We start from the raw sequence: 18,060 nt of genomic DNA, 5'->3' as shown, positions 1-18,060 counted from the left end.
CACGAAAAGGACTTAAACTGACCGCCCGAGACTTGCTTCTAGCGGCATATAACCAAGGCAGCCCTCGCCAGTGTGCTACCGCGAGCCGCAATCTATATGACGTGGGGCGGAGGACCGATGAAGGAGGACGATAGAGCCAAGGCGCTTGAGAGCGTTGCAATTGGCAGCAAGAAGCGGCGGTCGCTGCTGGGGGAATTCCTGGCGCGCAAGTATGAACGCATCATGGAGGCAGAGGAGAGGGTGGCAGACGATGAAAAGGCGCGGCCGTGCGTCACGAACCGGGAGCTGGTGACCAACATCGCGTGCTCACTGTTCGACGCGACATGGGAGCGGCTGCGGACGGGCAAAGACCAGCAGCGCAAAACAATCGACGACGACTTCGACGAGTTCGCGTTGCGGCACGAGCTGGAGAGCAGCGCGGACAGCTTCTGGCAGGAGGAGACCAGCGACAATGGCGCCGGTATGTCGGACGAGGAGGATACGGAGGAGCAGCGCGCGGCCAAGTTGCGCGCGGTGTCTCAGGTACAGGAGCAGGAGCACTTCATTGACATCCTGCTGGACAAGATGATCTCTGCGGTGCTGCCCGAGGACCTGCCGGAGCGGGAGCAGTTCACGCAGCGTGTGCAGGAGCCGGGGCGCCGGCGCAGCCACCCCATCTCGCTGATAATCATGTCGCGGAACCTGAAGATCATGACAACGAAGCTCGGGCTGATCTTCGAGTTCCAGGACTCATTGGTCCGCCTGGCGACGTGGCGCAACCCGTCGGGCACGGCGCTGTCGCTGATCCTGTTTTCGTTTGCGTGTTTTAACCCGATGCTTGTGATAATTCTCCCGATGCTCTACGTGCTGTTCGGCCTGATGATACCGGGGTACCTCCACAGGCACCCGCTGAGACGGAACTTTTATCTAACGAAACACAGCTATGGGAAGTCGCTTCTGGCGACTGTGGCTACAGGCGGCAAGCCGGCGAGCTGGCAGAGCCATGATGATGTGCAGGAGTTTGACTACAACAATCTGCACACCGATACCGAGGAGTGGGAGCGTGCTCTGCACATCAAGCAGACGATGGAGTTCATCGTCAACCTACGGGACCTGCAGAATCTGATGACAGCCTCCGTGAAAGGCATCGAGTGTGCGGAAAAGTTTGTTTACGGAGATGCCGGCTTCAAGAACGAGCACCACTCGACAGTGCTGTTCCTTTCAGGCCTGCTGGTGGTCATGGGTTTGTGGATTATCGCGCCCTATATCAACTGGTCGCTAACCTCGGCGGCTGGGGCTTGGGCTGCGTTGATTTTGATTCATCCAAGGGTACTCCCAATGGTTACCGCCTACATCAATGATGACCAGTTGGAGAAGGGCAAAGTCGTTATTGAAAATGTTGAACGGTATGACATCCTTCTTGATGAAAAGCCAGAAGAGAGGTACCTGGAGCTATTTGAAATATACAAGCAGCGCTTGACGTCTGACGAGTGGGACTTCTACCTTCTATCGTCGTATGCCTTTGATCCAACGGACAAGTATAGAAAGTCCCAGAGGCCGCCACCTGGCGTTACCAATATCGACGAGGTCGTGCCACCAAGTATGTGGTCCTTCGACCGAAATTCTAAATGGGAAGTGGACTATGATGTCAAAGGCTGGGCTCAGGAGCGCGGCCTGTCTCTGGAGATAAATGGCGAATTTCTGGTAGACGACTCGTTTAAGCGTAGACGTTTAACCAGGAAAGTCGTCCGCTATGCTAATCCCGCGCGCAAACCAACCGTTTAAGTCGATATTGCAACGTATTTCCGACATTAGCTGATTGTATATATATATCAATGAAGTGTATAGCCAATGCCCAATGTATTCCTAATTTATCAGTTCTTTAAAGATACATGAATGAATAATCGACTACGGCGCCATCGTGAGCTACATCGGTACCCCCTCAGTCTCTGCCTTGGAATAGCTACCGAGAGCGCGCTTCCAACTCCGCCGATTGTCCTGGATCGGTACGCGCACTAGGTCGAGTAAAATTATAAGCACAAGTAGGAGAAGTACTAGTATCGAAGAAGTCACTATCATCGCTGCAAAATTCCGTGTGGATACCAATGCTACATAAGGACAGGGTGTTTCGGGTCCTCCAACAACCCAACACTTCTCTACCGAAATGGAATTGAGATAAATCCAGTATTGCCCATCGGAGGGATGGTGTTCAGAAAGGTACCTTTCAACTTCTCGCTGTTCTAGTGGTGTCCGCGGGACCGAAGGTTTGTAGCCAGAGGGACATGAGTCCATATTAAGTTGGTCGAACCTCAAATTGCGTGTTCCCACAAGCCAACTATACCGATCGTTGACTGCTTGGCACAGAACTGGCAAGTTTTGCCGGCAGCTCGTGCTCTTCCACGTGGCTCGCTCCGTAGCTGAGTCGTATCCAAGTGATGCGCAACGCTGCATTTCAGAATTAGCATCGGTCAGCGCCGGTTCCCCCGCCCCCCACGACCACACCTGTGCAACCTTGACAAGCGCCTCAAGCTCACTTATATTAGCAACGCTCTTTCCTGTGATGACCGGCGAGCACCCCAAGCGAACATACTCGCGGACGTCCGTCCAGTGGAACTCACGCTCTATGAAGCTCCACGAGTCAGTATGCTCGCTGCAGTCTATGGTATCGTTGCCCTCCACGTATGCCACGTCCTCGGGCCCAAAGGCCACCGTTCCCAAGGCCTCACACAGGCTGTCGTCGAGCGCCACGACCAGAACCCGTTTCTCCTGGTCGTCCAACAGGCTGTTCAGGTGGGGCGATGTCGCCTTCACCTTCTCTGCCGAGTAAGTCCACCGCCCCACGCGCCCAATGGCGTCCCGGAGCGCCTCGTAGTGTGCCTCCGCAGCCCCTCCGCGCAGCACAAGAACAACAAGGTTCGCGTACAGAGTCGGAAACAGCCTTTCAATCTGTCGGGAGACCGTGGAAATACCCTCACTGAGCGATGTGCGCCCGCACATCTGCCACCCGCCCGCGTCTTCGTCGTAGCCAATGTCCATCACAAGCGTCTGCACGCCCGTTTGCAACATCGCCGCAAGCGTATCCTGTCCATCGCCGACGGTCTCAAACATAGAGCAGAGCTCCACCCCCACCAGTGGAATCTGATTAACAGGGATCACTCCTATCACATCTTGCTGCGATAAAAACGCGATATTGGTCTGTTGTAGCAGGTCGTCCAACACATTAGAGCACAAACACCATTGCAACTGAACAAGTAGCAAACAAAGAAGAAAACTGCCCATCCTACAGCATTCTAGGTGTTGCTTGCTGGGACTTTGAGGTACGAGAGGCCTTGCAGTTTATAGAGGTTCCGTCTATGAGCGTGATGACTGCGAACGGCTAAGTTGAAAAGGTGAAATTTATCACCTATAGTTTTAACCTTCCACGGAAACATACTAGCAAAGCTTGGATAGAGTATCTAAGCCGCGGACTGGCAGCTGGGACGTCAGGGACAGATTTTAGCGGACAGCTGGACAGGAGAGGAGGCAATAGAGAAGCATTAGCTATGGGCGGTGAAGCAACAGCAAGCGAGAAAGAGCTACAGGAGCGAGAAGACCAGCTTTCGCAGCAGATTCAAGATGAGATTGTCATGGGGTGTGTGGTCAACCTGGCGCTTTGGCCTGTGCTGCTAGGAGCAGCGGCATATGTGGCATACAAGTACAACTGCAGCTGGGTCCCGTATCCTTTCATCGACGAGAAGTTCCACGTGGGCCAGACAGTGAGGTATCTTGCGGGAAGGTGGCGCGAGTGGGACAGCAAGATAACGACACCTCCGGGGCTGTACGTGATTGGGTGGGCAGTCCAGCGGACGGTAGGACTTCTGGTGGGGTGGAACACACTGAGCCTACTCCGCTTGTCCAACGTAATAGGGGGGCTGGTTGTGTGGCCGTGGTTTGTGCTGCGGCCCCTGTACTTCTTCAATGCGCTTGCATTCTGGCCCGCGACGCTGAGTGTGTTTCCGTTGCTAACGTCGTACTATTTTCTATACTATACGGACGTTTGGTCTACTATCCTGATCGTGGGGAGTCTCACGCTGGCCGTCACGGTACCATTCGGCGAGCGCGCAAGCATATGGGCCAGCGCTATATGTGGGCTGCTAAGTTGTCTCTTCCGGCAGACCAACATTGTGTGGAACGCCTTTGTGCTGGTGGTGGTTTTGGAGCGGCGTACTATGATACACAAGGGATTTAACTCGCTGCGCATCAACAACTACCTGAAGCTAATTATTCACGGGATTGAAAACTGGAACAGCCTGGTGTTGCCCTACGCGGTCAACTTTGCTTTATTCCTGATCTTCTTACTATATAACGGCTCGGTAACACTGGGTGACAAGTCGAGCCATGTTGCAGGATTCCACCTGGTGCAAATGTTCTACTGCCTGCTATTCATTACATTCTTCAGCGTCCCTGTCTGGTTTTGCCGCTCCTTCCTGCTGAATTATGTCTCGAGGACAGTGGTATACCCGATATGGACCATATTCGAGATATTAGGGATCATGATGATCATCCGATTCTTCACCGTGGTGCATCCATATCTCCTCGCGGATAATAGGCATATCGCCTTCTACTTGTTCAAGAAACTGATTGGCCGCAACCGTTTCCTGAAGTACTTCGTTATGGCGCCCATTTACCACTTTTCGACATTTGTATACCTGGAAGCAGTGAGACCAACGGTATTCTTCTTTCACCCCATTCTCCCCATCGAAGTGAAAAGTCCAGTCGATTTGCCATTGCAATTTACTCACATTTCGTGGTCAGCCTTGATTATATGTACCCTGCTTACCGTTGTTCCCTCTCCGTTATTTGAGCCCCGGTACTACATCCTTCCCTACATCTTCTGGAGGATATTTTTGCTGGTGTCACCAGAACCGTTTTTCGCTGTACCAACTGAAATGACATATAGGTTCGGGAACACCAGAAGATTGGCTGTAGAATTCCTGTGGTTCATACTGATAAATGCCATTACCATAGTGATCTTCGCGACAAATGCATTTGCTTGGGAGACAGAGGCAAGCCTACAGAGAATTATTTGGTGAGGTGGCCATGCCACACGGTAAGATTATGGCGCTGTTCACTTAAGTCGTAATAAACTGTATATATATATTTAACCTTGTTACAAAAAGGAAGTACCCCTAAACGGATTGCAAGTGTAATCTGTCATGCTACAGCTTATGAACCTAGGCAACGAGTTCATTAATAGGATCTGTCTAACGTAAACGCCATTTCGAGAAGTGCAGAAACAAAATCGCTTATTGCAAACGATACGATAAAAATCCAAGCAAATAGGTACAAAACGGGATTACCGGATAATATCCAAATGCCAATATTTTATAATAAAATTCAGTGTGGCCGTCAACATCTCAAAGAGCCACTGTTTCGAAGTCCTCGTTCAACTTTTCGATCTTAAGATCATGTTCTTTAGGGTCCTCGGCAGGCTTGGCTTTTTTGTCACTTTTGGTGCTGGCGGCGTCTGAAGCCTGGCCTCTATCACTTTCCGGTAATGCTTTCGCCGTCACCTGTGGAACTTTTTTTTCTGGAATGTTATTTGTTTTGCTATCGTGGTCGGATTTTGATTCTGCACGAGCTTTGACTTTGGAGTCAGCGCTGACCTCATTATCTTTTGGCTCCACTGCATTCTCCTCAGCCTCAGCCTCGTTTGCCTTGGTGAGATCCTGTTTATTAGCTTCATGTACATCCTTCGCGTCGTCGGTCTTTTCAGTGTCCTTTGGTTTCCCCGCGGTGGCCACAGGTTCATCAATGGCAGTCAAATCCGTAATGGCAGATGATACCGTTGGAGCCATTGAATGTGCAGTATTGGTGGCCCTAGTGTCCTCGTTGGTCTCGGTATTCTTGCTATCGAGCTCCGTGTCGACATTAGCGTCGCTAGCAGGAGTGGATTCCTTAGTAACCGTAGGTGTCTTAGTTTCCTTGGCTGCTTTTGGAGGCGTGGCCTTCTTTGGCGGCTCAGGAGCCTCAGCAGCAGCGGATGGAGAACCAGGGGTGGAAACCCGGATCACCGTAGGTGCAGTCATAGGATTCGGAGTAGCTGGTTTGGTTGTTCCTTTAGATGATGCGTCAGTTTGCGTGAGATTGGATTCCTCCATTATCACATCGCTATCAGGAATGAAAGAGACAGATTCATTGGACGAAGCTCCGGGTACCATAGGGGAATAGCCCTGGGTCTTCCTCGCTTGCCCTGCCGCGTCCGCGGGGGTTGGCCTGTTAACAACTGAGCTGGATGTGCTGAAGGAAGCGACGGATGCGGAGGTTAGGGGCTGTGTGGGTTTGGTGGACTGCCACTTCTCCCAGCTACGCTTCTTCAAGACAGCCAAGTAGTTGAGAATGGGCCCACGGGTCGCGTGGTCCACAAATACCAAGTCACCTTCGCCGTTCAAGTAGTCATCCGTGTTGTCGACTAGCAACCAGTTGCCTTTCTCCAAATCATTCACGAAGCCCAACAAAAAGTCACCCCAGTTATCGGCAACGACAAACTTCGTGTCAAACTCCCTGCCAAAAAGGATGACCTGCGCGTACTTACCCTTTGGGCCTGGAGCAAGATCGACACCAATGTGGTTCCCGGCGTGGTCCGTCACTAGCGGAATCCAGCCTGGGTGCGCATACACCGGCTGGATGGCCAACGGCGGAATAGAGCCCTGTTTTGGAAGCTTGTCCAGTTTAAACTGCTTGTTGTAGTTCTGCGATATGTCCTTCTGTAAATGCGGGTTAGCGTGGTAGTCCTGGTTGTCCACCTTGCCGTAGCCCTTCTGTTTCACTGCCTGTGGCGTCACGGTCTGCGGAAGCTCGCTGGATGACTTGGCACGCTGCTGCTGCTCCATCCGAGCCATCTGGCGCTGGAGATTAGCAGCGACGTTGCGCCAGGTTCGCGTCATGATCACCACCTCTTCGAGCCCCATCAGCTTCAACCCGTAGATCAACCCCGACGCCCCCTGCATCGACTCGACGTCTTCCTGCCCGTCGTGCGTGCGGAGCGAGGCGCGCACCGCCGCGGGGAATGTGATCGCCAAGTCCTTTTCCGCCCACATAATGTCGTTGTTCGTGCAAGGAGAGCTCAATGTGGCGTACAAGTCTGGGTTGTGCTCGCTGCACCAGCTGTCAATGTGCCGCCACGCCAAGAGACACTCGCTCACCCCGTCGTTGCCCCCTACCTCGGCCCCGTCGACAAACTCGTTCAACTGGATCCTGGATGCGTTAGACGTGTCAAACGGCTCCCCGCCGACCACGTTCGTGCTACCTTGGGGGGTATATTCCGCATACCGGTCCTCTGTGCTGAACGTATACACAAGCTGATTCCATGCTCGCTTCAAGCTCTCCATGTCGCCTGACAATACCGCCTCTCAATAGCAATTAGCAAATTCGGCTGAAATAGGAGTGACTAATAACCCGAATCAATCAAAAATATCGCCGGTCCCCGTCCGCCTTCTCGACAAGTTTCTGTCGTTGGATGGAAATGACTTGTTGTTAATCCTTTATTTTTTGCGTCTCCGTAGTTGAGTGCGGATAAACTTCGAGCCCCAAATGCCACCTGAACCCCTCACATGATCTGCACGTGTATATCACGTGACGAGTGGTTGGCCCGCAGCACTTCTAGAACGCTGCAGAGCGAGCTGAGAGCACGCTGGTGGACGCCAGCCGGCTGCTTGCGCGTGGTTGGTGCTCTTGGTGGGTGTGCTGCGTCTGCAATAACTTTTCCTAAAACGGAAAAAGATAAACACAAACGTTTTAGTGATACATCGATGAAAGGACTGTAATAGAGACAGTAGTGGAGGCTTTCTTCCTACCAGGAGCGCTATCGGCGAGGTGCGGATAAGGGCTAGTGTTCTGGAACAATTGGAATTGTCTAGAACGTTGCCTTGAGCTGGAGCGAGGCCACAGATGCTAGGCAAGCAGATGGCGAGCAGAAGGTCGTCCGACGCAGGTGTGAAAGCAATGGAGGTCGAGAGCGAGGGCCATGAGCGCGTCGAGAGCAGCACCGCGCAGCAGCGGGAGTCCGAGCGCGAGCAGAGCCCACAGGCAGCGAAGGTGCGCAAGGTGGCGGCGGCGGTGGAGCGGGAGGTGACGGCGGTGGCGCCGAGACAGGCGTCGCGGCCTGCGAGAGGCGTGCCGACCGCGGCGAGGGCCGCGCAGCCGGGCGAGAAGTTCCAGCCGCTCCACCAGAAGCCCGCGAGCGCGTTGAATGTGCACGCGAAGGGCGTCGGGAGCGTGCACAAGAGTCTCCACAAGGCGATGTTCAAGAAGGCGCTGCCGTCGCAGCAGCTCAAGGACAAGTTCGCCTCGCCCACGGACAGCATGCTTTCGCCGTGCACGCAGAAGTTGAACCAGCACAAGTCGCGCTTGTTCAAGGCGGCGGTGAAGCCGACACGGTTGAACTTTGCGCAGGCGAAGGCGGACAGCGACGAGGAGTTGGAGGACGTCTAGGGAAGAGGTTGTTATATAACACTATCGACAGGATCATCATATATTGGAATACACAGCTACGTAGCAACTACTTTTTGTCTCTGCTGTCGGTGATGGTGTTCAAGAGAAGCGCCTCGTTGTCCAGGATCACGCGGTTGGGCGAGGCGGCGAGAATGCCGGCGATCTCGCGCGCGGTATCGAGCCGCTTGAGTTCGACGTAGTCCTTGCTCTTCTTGATCGCCTCACCGATCAGCTCGGCCGACTTGGCCTCACCCTGCGCCTTGACGATCATGCTCTGCTTCTCCTGTTTGGCTTTTTCGACGTAGAAGGAGGCCCGCTGGGCGTCCTGCTGGGCGACCTGCTTCGCTTCCACGGCGCTAGTGAACTCCGGCGAGAAGGTCATATACGTGATGGAAACGTCATCCAGCATGATGTTAAAGCGCGACGCCCGGCGCACCAGATTGTCGCGGATCAGCCGCGACACGCTCTCCCGCTGAGTGATCAGCTGCGACGCGTTGAACTGCGCTACGACCGCCTTCAGCACCTCGTTAACGATCGAGGGCAGCACGCGCTCGTCGTAGTCCGTGCCGAGTGTGCGGTAGATCAGCGGCAGGTGCTGCACGTCCGGCCGCGATAGAACACGGCACGTTATATTCACCATCTGCAGGTCGTTCGTTCCCGTAAGCGACGACACCGTGCGCGGCTTGGACCGGACGTCGTACAGCACAGGCGTCTCCAACCATGGGATGACGAAGTGCGTACCCTCGCCGTACACCGACTGCTGCACCCCGCTCAGCCGAGAGTACACAATTGCCCGGTGCCCACCGTCCACGTTGAACAACGACGCATTCAGAAACAACGCACCGCCACCTAGAAGCAGCAATCCTGCCCCTGGTAGCAACCCCCCGGGGCCGCGTCCGCCACGTCTCTGATTGGGGCCATATCCAGCCCGGTTCATTTGCTGCTGCACCACCCTTGCGAAGCGCTGGAAGTCCCCCGGATATCTATTCATGACTGTGCTTTCTGCTTGCTCTATCGAGCTGCTGCGCTAACTCCCGTAAATTTTGCCACCAGAAACCTGATGGCTCTTCCCTTTAATCACGTGACAATAGTAAACCCAGTCCAAAGAGCCTGCCGTGCTCGGTGCCAGATGTGGGTTTATGGAATGCCCTCTAGGTCTAGCATTGCCGGTGTGTTGGTTTACTTTGTCTGTCACTCTGTTGTTCTCTTGCTGACGCTTATTAGTTGACTGAAGGTTCCACCACTCAGAGCAGGCGAAACTAGTATCAAGATGGGCGACAATTCGCTACATGAGGCGTGTATGAACGGTGACTACGCGCGGGCGGTTGCTCTATTGAGCGATAACCCCGGGTTGGTGCGCTCGAAGGACGCGGACAGTCGGTACCCCCTTCACTGGGCGGTCTCGTATCAACATGTGAAGATTGTGGAGTTGCTGTTGTCGTACATGCTCCAGGTGGACCTAGACACATTGGTAGACGACGCACTGTGGTCACCGGTCCATGTGGCTGCGGCGGTGGGCAACAGAGAGCTGTTCGGTAAATTGCTTGCGCACGCGGTGCAACCATCGCTGGATGCTGCGACGAGCCAGGGCACAACTGCACTGCACCTTGCATGCTCCAAGCAGCACTATGCAGTGGTGGAGGATCTGATTACGCATGGCGCGTCGGTGCGCAAGAAGGACAAGAAGCAGCAGCTGCCGCTTCACCGCGCATGCGCGATTGGGTCAGCCAGGCTGGTAAAGCTGTTGTGTGACGCGCGTTCCCCAGTGAATGCAAAGGATGCCAATGGGTGGCCCCCGCTGTTCCACGCGTTGTCCGAGGGGCACGCAGACATTGCGCTTCTTCTAGTGAACGACTACGGGGCGGAATGGGAGAACGTGGAAAGCGCTGCAGGCGAAACAGCGCTGCAGGTTGCTGTTGACGACAATGTTAGAGACTACTTTGTCAAGAACATTAACTAGCGTTATGTACTAGTAGTTATGAAGTTTATTAGGGTCGAGGGGACGTGCCCGCTACATGTTGATTGCACCCTGGAATTGCAGCTCGGTCGCGGTTTTAACAGCATTGATTTCAAGCCCGGCGGGGACAACGGCCTGAAAACGGGCAGCAGGATTGTGTGACCCAATAAGCAACAGACCTCGGTTCCGAATGTGCTGTTCCAGTTGCGAATAGATGCTGAGAAGATCGAGAGGAATGACAATGCCAAGAAGATTGTTATTGCACGAAAAGTTGACTGCTTCGCGGATACATCTGGAGCAAGGGTCTGCAAACGAGACCGAGTCAGGATTCTGTGCTAGGTACTCCAGGTGGTGTGGCGTAGCCTTTGTGAATTGACCATTTTGTTTCCTCAAGCCATTCATTTGGTATATGACAGGGTAATTGGGCTGCTTCCAGTTGAGAATAGAACACACTCTTGGGTTGCAAGAGGTAAAGACAATAGAACGCGGCTGGAGTCTGTTATGGTTCAAATAGCGCACGTGGTTGAATGTCGTCAATAGAACATCATCAATAAACTGATTGATGTTGACCGTAGGCGATACTTTAACTGGTATGGTGTTTATTTCGAGCGCTGTAGGGAAAAATACCTCCAGGTCAAGTTGTATGTCCGGACTGGTGCAACTTAACAATCTATCGAGAGAAATATGACGCTCATTGAGAATAGTATTCAACTGCTCAGTGGTTTCAATCTTTGGACAGTCGTCTAAGCTTTGACCACAGATCAGCTCCAGTTGTCTGGATGTTATGTCACTCAACAGTAATTTAGCGCCGTTTGATACCGAAACAACTTTATCTGGTGCGGAAATTACTTTCCCATCGCTTAGAACAGTTACTAATACCGTTGTATATTTGCCGGCTAGCGATGATGACGTGACAAGATGGTTCCCATTCGGACCTGACTCGCTACCTGTCGTGGATTTCCAGTATGTGTCATATTTTGTAATTTCTAGAGGCTTCCCGCTGTAGGGAAATATAACCTCGAAAGCAAGTTCCAGCTCTCCAACATTCTTTAAACGCGAATCAAAAAGCGGCAGTTTTATACGTCTGTCGTTCGTACACTGTTTGCTCACCTCCCTAAATACCGACGACATAGCATTGGTCTTTGCAATCAAACGAGTACCGAATGAAGGAAATAATTCAAAATCAATCGACAAGTTATCCAAGTTACCTACCTGAAATGCAACGTGCTCTTCATCATCCTGTATTGGCAAGGGAATATTCCTAGGAATCACATTTGAAACATTAGGCGTTAGCGTTATCCGTCCTGGAGAGGACAGAACCATCTCATCCTCTTTATTAAGCATTATAGAGTCCCTCCCGGGTGAAAATAAAAGCTTCACGAATATCTTCCTCTCAAGGAAATTATGACCATACTTTCTAAGGGGAATGATTGGTGGAGGCAATTCAAAGTCTGGTATATCGCTGAGTGAATCAATGGCGCTAATCTGATCTTCTGCTATAATATTCGACGGTAGTAGCTGCGGCGACCTGTTTATCATCAGCTGCTGGTTTCTGCTAGCAGCGCAGTTTAACAAAATATTCAGTACCGACAGGTGACCTTCCCAGAGAGCGTAGAATAGAGGTGATAAATTATCACCATCTACTACATCCAGCTTTGCGCCGTTGCTCAGAAGATTTTGAACAGTGCTCCCATATCCCTCCTGAACAGCATAGAATATCGGTGTCCACTTATTGAAACCATCGACAGCGTTAGGATTCGCGCCGTGTGACACTAGTAATTCAATTAACTCTACATCCCCGCCATTCTTCGCCACAATATGCAGTGGTTGCAAGCCTTGCGAATCACAGACGTCGTTTAAGTTGATATTTCCAATTTCCAGAATCATCCTAGCTGCTGTTAGATTTTTGTTCGCGCAGGCCACACTCAAAGGTGAAAACTGTGGTTTGCCGCTTTCATCAATCTGCGGGTCAGGGTTCACCTGTGCATCGACCAGCAGCAGTCTAGTAATCTCTGCGTGTGCCTTTATAATTGCCAGAACCAGAGGTGTCTTCGAATCAGTATCCGGGATATTAACTGTGTCAAGCAAGCTTGATTTAATCAGGAGACGAACGAAATCGGTCTTCCCCAAGTCACAGGCATAGTGCAGCGGTGTCCTCCCATGGGTATCCCGTGCATTGAGCAACCTACACATGGTTGCTTGATCGATTTTAAACTGATTACATTGGTTGAGTGCTTCCTCCAATACAAAAACACGAGAATCAGAGGTGCAGCATGCCGCCTCGTGGAAAACATTTCTCCTTGAGAACACTAGGTCCTCTTCGTCACAGTAGGTTAGGTCTATCATATCGACAGCATTAATAAGAAAGTGCTTGAGCGAAATATCATCAATATCGCTGCTTACCAGTGGCAAAAATATATTGGTCAAACAGTCCTTTACAACCTTTTGCTTGTCGATTGTGCCTTGCGGAAGACGCTCATCAACAAATGCTTGCACTTTGCTTTGTGCAAACGACCCAAGAAGGTCCAACTTCCGTTGCGGATCAGTCAGCTTACTTATGTGCAATGCCTCCATGTACCACCCTTCGATCTCTAGCTCAATGTCAAAGAGGCCGTTCACAGAAGATGGAACCGCTTCCGCCGGATTCCACTCGGAAATACTCTGGACTCCAGATAACTTGGCCGAGCTGTCCATATCTACGGCATAGGCGTTCTTGTTTTGAACCGGTTCTTGGTAATAAACGGAATCTTCGTTGCTTATCTCGTCGAGCTCGAACAGCATTGTCAGCACGGCGTCGTTCCACTTCGAGATCTTGTTATGCGTAAACACTGGCTGCACCGAAACAACCGTGGCTAGGTAGAAATCACGGGTGTGTGAGTGCGAACGCTTGTCCCACTTCTTTAAAACCTTGGAAAATCCGGTGCGATTCAGCTCCACATAGTGCTCAAGATGCGTCAGGTCACGCTCGACCTTCTTGACCGCATCCCTTATGTGCCGGTAAGATGACGTCTTCTTGGAGATTAGCTTCCCACGTTTCAGGTAATCTCTGTATCTGGATTGTATTATATCGACTACAACTTTCAGGCCCGCCTCCTTCTCGAGGTAGTAGTCGTTCACCTTTTCCAGTTCTCGCTCCAACCGGAAGAAGAACGATGCCTTGTTCTCCTGCAGTCGCTGGTATGACTCTGAGCGGTCTTCCGTGTCCAGCATCAGCGCATCCGGAAGCTCGCTGCCCCCGGGCACAGACGCCGCAGGAACTGAGAGCTGCTTAATCAATTTCTTCAGTGCCTTATAGTCGATGAAGTAGCCATTGTACTCGGGCAGCTCGAGCTGCCTCCCAGCAAGATACTTCCCGAATTTCATTAGTGTCTTCGAGACCACCGCCACGTGTGCTTGAGTACTCCTATCTTTGCGCACTCCAGCACAGAGATCGACAGATGCCTTACACCGATCTTATCCTCCTGCCTGTATCTCCCCTGTACTTAAAGGGTCACGTCCAGGATTAGTGCTACTTTCAGCAGTTCGCTCCAATGTCACTGAAGGTTTTCCAGGTGCCTATATTTTACTACACTACCTCGCGGGCCACGTGCATATATATGAAGCTATCCTGATGTCCTTTTCGCTGTGTTACTCACAGCTGCAACAGGGATGTCCTTCATTCTATGCTGCAGAAACAGATGTTACTCGAGAAGGACGGTTTACTCAACTTTTATTACCGGTGAACAATTATAATCATTTAAGACGACATATGCCCATCCCTCATTATCGCTGAGCATTTAATAATTGTCCGTTGCATCGGTCCAGGCGTTTACGGGCGCCTGTCCCTCTGCTGTCCTTTATGCCTGGCTGCGTAGTGCCCATCGTCGGCGCCAACAAGTACCCATTTTGGTGCGGCTGTGCAGGCGTCAGAAGCTGGAAGCGGAAGCTGGCGCGCCTAACCAGCAGCGCCGGTGGGATCAAAAAATTGGACGAGACCGGAATCGAACCGATGACCTCTCCCATGCTAAGGGAGCGCGCTACCAACTACGCCACACGCCCAGTTATTGGTATAATATTTTATGGAGTTAATATATTGGACGTTTGTGACCACGTGTGTAGTAAATGCTTGCACGTGACCCGCGGCTGCCGGCATGATACTCTTGCTTATCTCCCAGAGACACGATGCGCGGGGTGTCCAATAGATCACACAGTAGCTGGCACTCATATCCGTGCCGTGTATCCTGTACGCCCTCGATCAAGCAATGGACCTCAATCTGCTCAAATCGTGGAACCCGCAGCTCCAGAAGAACCGCAAAAAGGTCTACGAGGCACAACAGGAGCTGCTCAAAAGCGCCCGCAAGCCGGCGGATGATGGCACATCGGGCGGAGGACTGGACTGGATGTACGAAGGCCAGCCAGCTCCGCAGCGCAAGGTGCGCAAGAGACGCACGCGGACGCGCAAACCCAAACAGGTGCCAAAGGACGCGCAGGGGAAGCTACAGGAAAGCCTGCAAACCGCACGCTCGGACGCACCTGAGGGTACTTGCAGCCCCGATGAGACTGCAGCGGCGCGCGGTGGCCAACAAGGCGCCCCTGTCGAGGTCTCTGCAAAGTCCCCCGCGAAGGCCGTTGCCGAGGCGCGCGGAGGACCTGGTTCCTCCGGAGTGCATGGCGAATGACTTGGACGCATGAGATATGTGCGCAGTTGTGCTGCGTTTGGTTCCCTGATAGAGTCTCTCACCTTCTGCTCCCGATCGGTAGTTTTGTAACATATATATACCATTTGGCAAGCGATGAGCTAACTGCCGTCAACTACTAGCTGCACTAGACGGTAGGAGTAGGCGTGCGTAGAGCTACGCTACGCACTTTGCCGGGCTCTTAAACTTTGTTTCTATGGCCGGGTCCTCCCAACGGTCTGCCCTTGTTCTGCTAGCATGCGCGAGCATCAGTACGCGTCCGCTCGCGTGATAACTTTACCAACTTGCTCATAGAAACAACAAATACTAGAACCCGTGGCGTAACAGTACACGCGCAGTATGACGGCATCATTGAAGATCTTTAAAGGCCTGCATATTTTATTGATACAATCACCTCAGTTCGCTGAGTCGGAAATCACTTCTGTTGTGGAGCAACTAGTGGGACACGGAGCTGCGAAGACAACTGTGTGGGGAGGTACCGATGACGAGAAGGCATCGACGAAGGAATGGATACGTGATAACTTCAGGGCGAACATTCACTGCATAATTGCCGCGGATATTGACTTCCCTTTTTACAGATCAGCGGCCTTCGACCTGATGGTGCCGGTTGTCACTCCTAACTGGTGCAGTGCATGCGTGAAGAACGGGCGGCTCATGAGGACCACAGGCTTCTCACCAGACCCCGAGCATTTTCTAAAGGAATGCTACATTTATATATCCAAGCATGCGCTGTCTACGGCGGAGTACGAGCTGTTCAGCGCGATGATCAGCTTCATGGGAGGATGTTGCATGGACTTCCTGTCGACGAAGGTGACGCATATTATAACCACAGATCCAAGAGATCCAGCTACGCTTGCACTAGAGCGGTTTGGGAAGCTCTCTGTTCACTCGGTGACTCCCACCTGGATTGCAGAGTGCTTTGCCTGCAAGCAGATAGTTTCAACTACGCCATACATACTGGATAAAGCAATGGAGGAAAGTTCTGTTCGCAGTTGCATGGTAGATAATTGGTTCATTGATGATAAAGACTGGAGTTGGACCTCCTCCATATTTCTCGGGCACACGTTCTATTTGTCGATGGAACTGCCGTTGAAGACAAGCTGCTACAAGTTTCTAATCCAGTTAATTAGCGCAATGGGCGGCCAGATAGCTCGCTATGTTGACTTTGAAGATATATCACCTGACAGAGCGGATTCGTTCATTGATCTGGACTTGTCTAAGGACTGCGTCTATGCCAGGGGGAAAGGCCTACATTGTGGTAACATGGCTTGGCTCTTCTATATGCTCTCCATGCAGCAGTTCATCGCCCCGACGGCTAAGCTTGTGCTCTCGCCGAGGTATCCGAAATTGTTTACCGAGAAGGAGCTTGTACTGGCATTTACGAATTATCTTGGACAACAAAGATATTATATCCAACGACTCGTCGATCTGCTCGGAGGAAGCAGTACAACTGAACTATCGCGGAAAAATACGCATCTGATCTCCCTGTTCCCGCACGGGAAAAAACATGAAACTGCATTGAAATGGAACTCCTGTATTGTAGTTAACCATCTATGGCTTGAGCAGTGCTATAAACTTCGTAAAAAGCTGGATCCCAATGCGCCAGAATTCACACGAATACCGGTTCCAGATGAATTATCTAACGCTATTGGTCAAATGGCACTCGAAACAACCGCTAGGAATATGGTGTCTCCACGAAAAGCCGTGTCCCCGGACATTGTAATGCATAATAGCCAAACGGATGTAGCGCTGGTGGTTTCTACTACGGATATTGACTTGAAGGATAATAATGAATCTACTAACGACACATCTGTGGTACATGAACCTGGCAAAGTAATGAATTCGGATGATTTAACTGCAGTTCATAGCACTAAGACAAGACAGGAAGACGCCAATGAAATGTTTTCTGCACTGGATGAAGCCGTCAGTAAAGGAAAGAAATCATGCTTGCCTAAAAAGCATATTGCAGCTAGCGTAGCAGCATCGACTTCGAACGAGATATCTGCCAGCGCAAAATCGAACAAAGACTCTAGTGATGTTCAAGCTACTAAACAACTCCCCGCTACTCCAACTAGTAATCCCCGTCAGACAAAGCCAAAAAGTACTTCAGGAACTCAAAATGACACTGCATCGTCCCAAAAGAATACTAGACGAAAGAATGCAGACGACTCGCCTTCCTCAGAGTCCAGCAAAACGAAGAAACGGAAAACGACGGTGGTGGACGCGAAACAGTTGGTTTCGCCTTATCTGGAAGAATACTCTGATACGACTGGTGGAAGACTCCCCTACGACATTAAGGCCGTTTTCACCAACTGCCATGAAAATATAACTGACCTAGACAAGGAAATCTTACGCCAGCTAGGCATTATTCTTCAAGAAGAGATCGAAGAGGACACTAATTGTATTATCGGACCAAAAAAGGCACGGACAGCAAAGTTCCTAACCAGTTTCAGCTTCCATCCTTTGAAGTATGCCCTTCTTCCAAAATTTATCACCGAAATACTGTCGCTCGTCCATTCAGGCCGAAATGAGCCCATATCACTACCGTTAGAGCAATATTATATACCCGATATTGATGCAGACGTTATAGCCAAGACAGAGCTACCTACGAAGCTCTTTGAGAGAAGCGGCCTACAAGCGGTTAATTTGTCTGAAGATATACCAGGAGGAGTAGAAGTCATATCGTCAATCCTCAAAGCACATGGGATGGTGCAGATAAATGGCCTCCCAAAGAAGTTCAAAGCGAAGGACATTGCGAAAAATACGGTAGATAACGGCAGTCCCGATTTTGTACTTGTAGCGACCAAAGCTTCCGCAGCCAAGAAGTTTTCGAAATTATGCGAGGAAGTTGATAGAAACGCTAAGGTGCTCATAGTCGAATGGAACTGGTGCGTTAAAGCTATCTTCAGTCTTGAGGTCGACTATAACGACCCCGAATTCGTCATCTCCAAAACTGGTTTCGCATAGTGCATGACG

At 51.4% G+C, this 18,060-nt stretch overlaps 10 protein-coding genes and 1 non-coding gene across 11 annotated transcripts; 6 read left to right on the top strand and 5 right to left on the bottom strand.

Moving 5' to 3' along the window:
* Window positions 1–96: 96 nt before the first annotated feature.
* Window positions 97–1,764, top strand: PEX28 (Pex28p; the record flags this gene model as incomplete). The annotated part of the gene is made up of 1 exon (NM_209313.1): window positions 97–1,764. The coding sequence occupies one exon, from the start codon at window positions 97–99 to the stop codon at window positions 1,762–1,764; it is 1,668 nt and encodes a 555-aa protein (NP_983960.1).
* A 141-nt stretch (window positions 1,765–1,905) lies between these two features.
* Window positions 1,906–3,258, bottom strand: MTC6 (Mtc6p; the record flags this gene model as incomplete). The annotated part of the gene is made up of 1 exon (NM_209312.2): window positions 1,906–3,258. The coding sequence occupies one exon, from the start codon at window positions 3,256–3,258 to the stop codon at window positions 1,906–1,908; it is 1,353 nt and encodes a 450-aa protein (NP_983959.2).
* A 263-nt stretch (window positions 3,259–3,521) lies between these two features.
* DIE2 (dolichyl-P-Glc:Glc(2)Man(9)GlcNAc(2)-PP-dolichol alpha-1,2- glucosyltransferase) lies at window positions 3,522–5,051 on the top strand (the record flags this gene model as incomplete). The annotated part of the gene is made up of 1 exon (NM_209311.2): window positions 3,522–5,051. One exon carries the CDS (start codon window positions 3,522–3,524, stop codon window positions 5,049–5,051), a length of 1,530 nt encoding a protein of 509 aa, NP_983958.2.
* Window positions 5,052–5,375: 324 nt separating this feature from the next.
* SMI1 (Smi1p) lies at window positions 5,376–7,349 on the bottom strand (the record flags this gene model as incomplete). The annotated part of the gene is made up of 1 exon (NM_209310.2): window positions 5,376–7,349. The coding sequence occupies one exon, from the start codon at window positions 7,347–7,349 to the stop codon at window positions 5,376–5,378; it is 1,974 nt and encodes a 657-aa protein (NP_983957.2).
* Window positions 7,350–7,923: 574 nt separating this feature from the next.
* BNS1 (Bns1p) lies at window positions 7,924–8,451 on the top strand (the record flags this gene model as incomplete). The annotated part of the gene is made up of 1 exon (NM_209309.2): window positions 7,924–8,451. One exon carries the CDS (start codon window positions 7,924–7,926, stop codon window positions 8,449–8,451), a length of 528 nt encoding a protein of 175 aa, NP_983956.2.
* Window positions 8,452–8,518: 67 nt separating this feature from the next.
* PHB2 (prohibitin subunit PHB2) lies at window positions 8,519–9,442 on the bottom strand (the record flags this gene model as incomplete). The annotated part of the gene is made up of 1 exon (NM_209308.1): window positions 8,519–9,442. The coding sequence occupies one exon, from the start codon at window positions 9,440–9,442 to the stop codon at window positions 8,519–8,521; it is 924 nt and encodes a 307-aa protein (NP_983955.1).
* Window positions 9,443–9,721: 279 nt separating this feature from the next.
* Window positions 9,722–10,411, top strand: NAS6 (Nas6p; the record flags this gene model as incomplete). The annotated part of the gene is made up of 1 exon (NM_209307.2): window positions 9,722–10,411. The coding sequence occupies one exon, from the start codon at window positions 9,722–9,724 to the stop codon at window positions 10,409–10,411; it is 690 nt and encodes a 229-aa protein (NP_983954.2).
* A 51-nt stretch (window positions 10,412–10,462) lies between these two features.
* Window positions 10,463–13,771, bottom strand: PHO81 (Pho81p; the record flags this gene model as incomplete). The annotated part of the gene is made up of 1 exon (NM_209306.2): window positions 10,463–13,771. The coding sequence occupies one exon, from the start codon at window positions 13,769–13,771 to the stop codon at window positions 10,463–10,465; it is 3,309 nt and encodes a 1,102-aa protein (NP_983953.2).
* A 602-nt stretch (window positions 13,772–14,373) lies between these two features.
* AGOS_t0064 lies at window positions 14,374–14,446 on the bottom strand. The gene has a single exon. It is a non-coding gene; the product is annotated as a tRNA-Ala (tRNA).
* Window positions 14,447–14,649: 203 nt separating this feature from the next.
* Window positions 14,650–15,066, top strand: CWC25 (U2-type spliceosomal complex subunit CWC25; the record flags this gene model as incomplete). Its single annotated transcript, NM_209305.1, has 1 exon — window positions 14,650–15,066. The coding sequence occupies one exon, from the start codon at window positions 14,650–14,652 to the stop codon at window positions 15,064–15,066; it is 417 nt and encodes a 138-aa protein (NP_983952.1).
* A 357-nt stretch (window positions 15,067–15,423) lies between these two features.
* On the top strand, window positions 15,424–18,051 carry RTT107 (Rtt107p; the record flags this gene model as incomplete). The annotated part of the gene is made up of 1 exon (NM_209304.1): window positions 15,424–18,051. The coding sequence occupies one exon, from the start codon at window positions 15,424–15,426 to the stop codon at window positions 18,049–18,051; it is 2,628 nt and encodes an 875-aa protein (NP_983951.1).
* Between the last annotated feature and the right edge of the window lie 9 nt (window positions 18,052–18,060).

Source organism: Eremothecium gossypii, chromosome IV (assembly GCF_000091025.4).
Source record: "Eremothecium gossypii ATCC 10895 chromosome IV, complete sequence".
Classification (NCBI taxonomy): domain Eukaryota; kingdom Fungi; phylum Ascomycota; class Saccharomycetes; order Saccharomycetales; family Saccharomycetaceae; genus Eremothecium; species Eremothecium gossypii.
The sequence above is the reverse complement of the archived record's forward strand: the minus strand, read 5'-3'. Positions and strand labels throughout refer to the sequence as shown.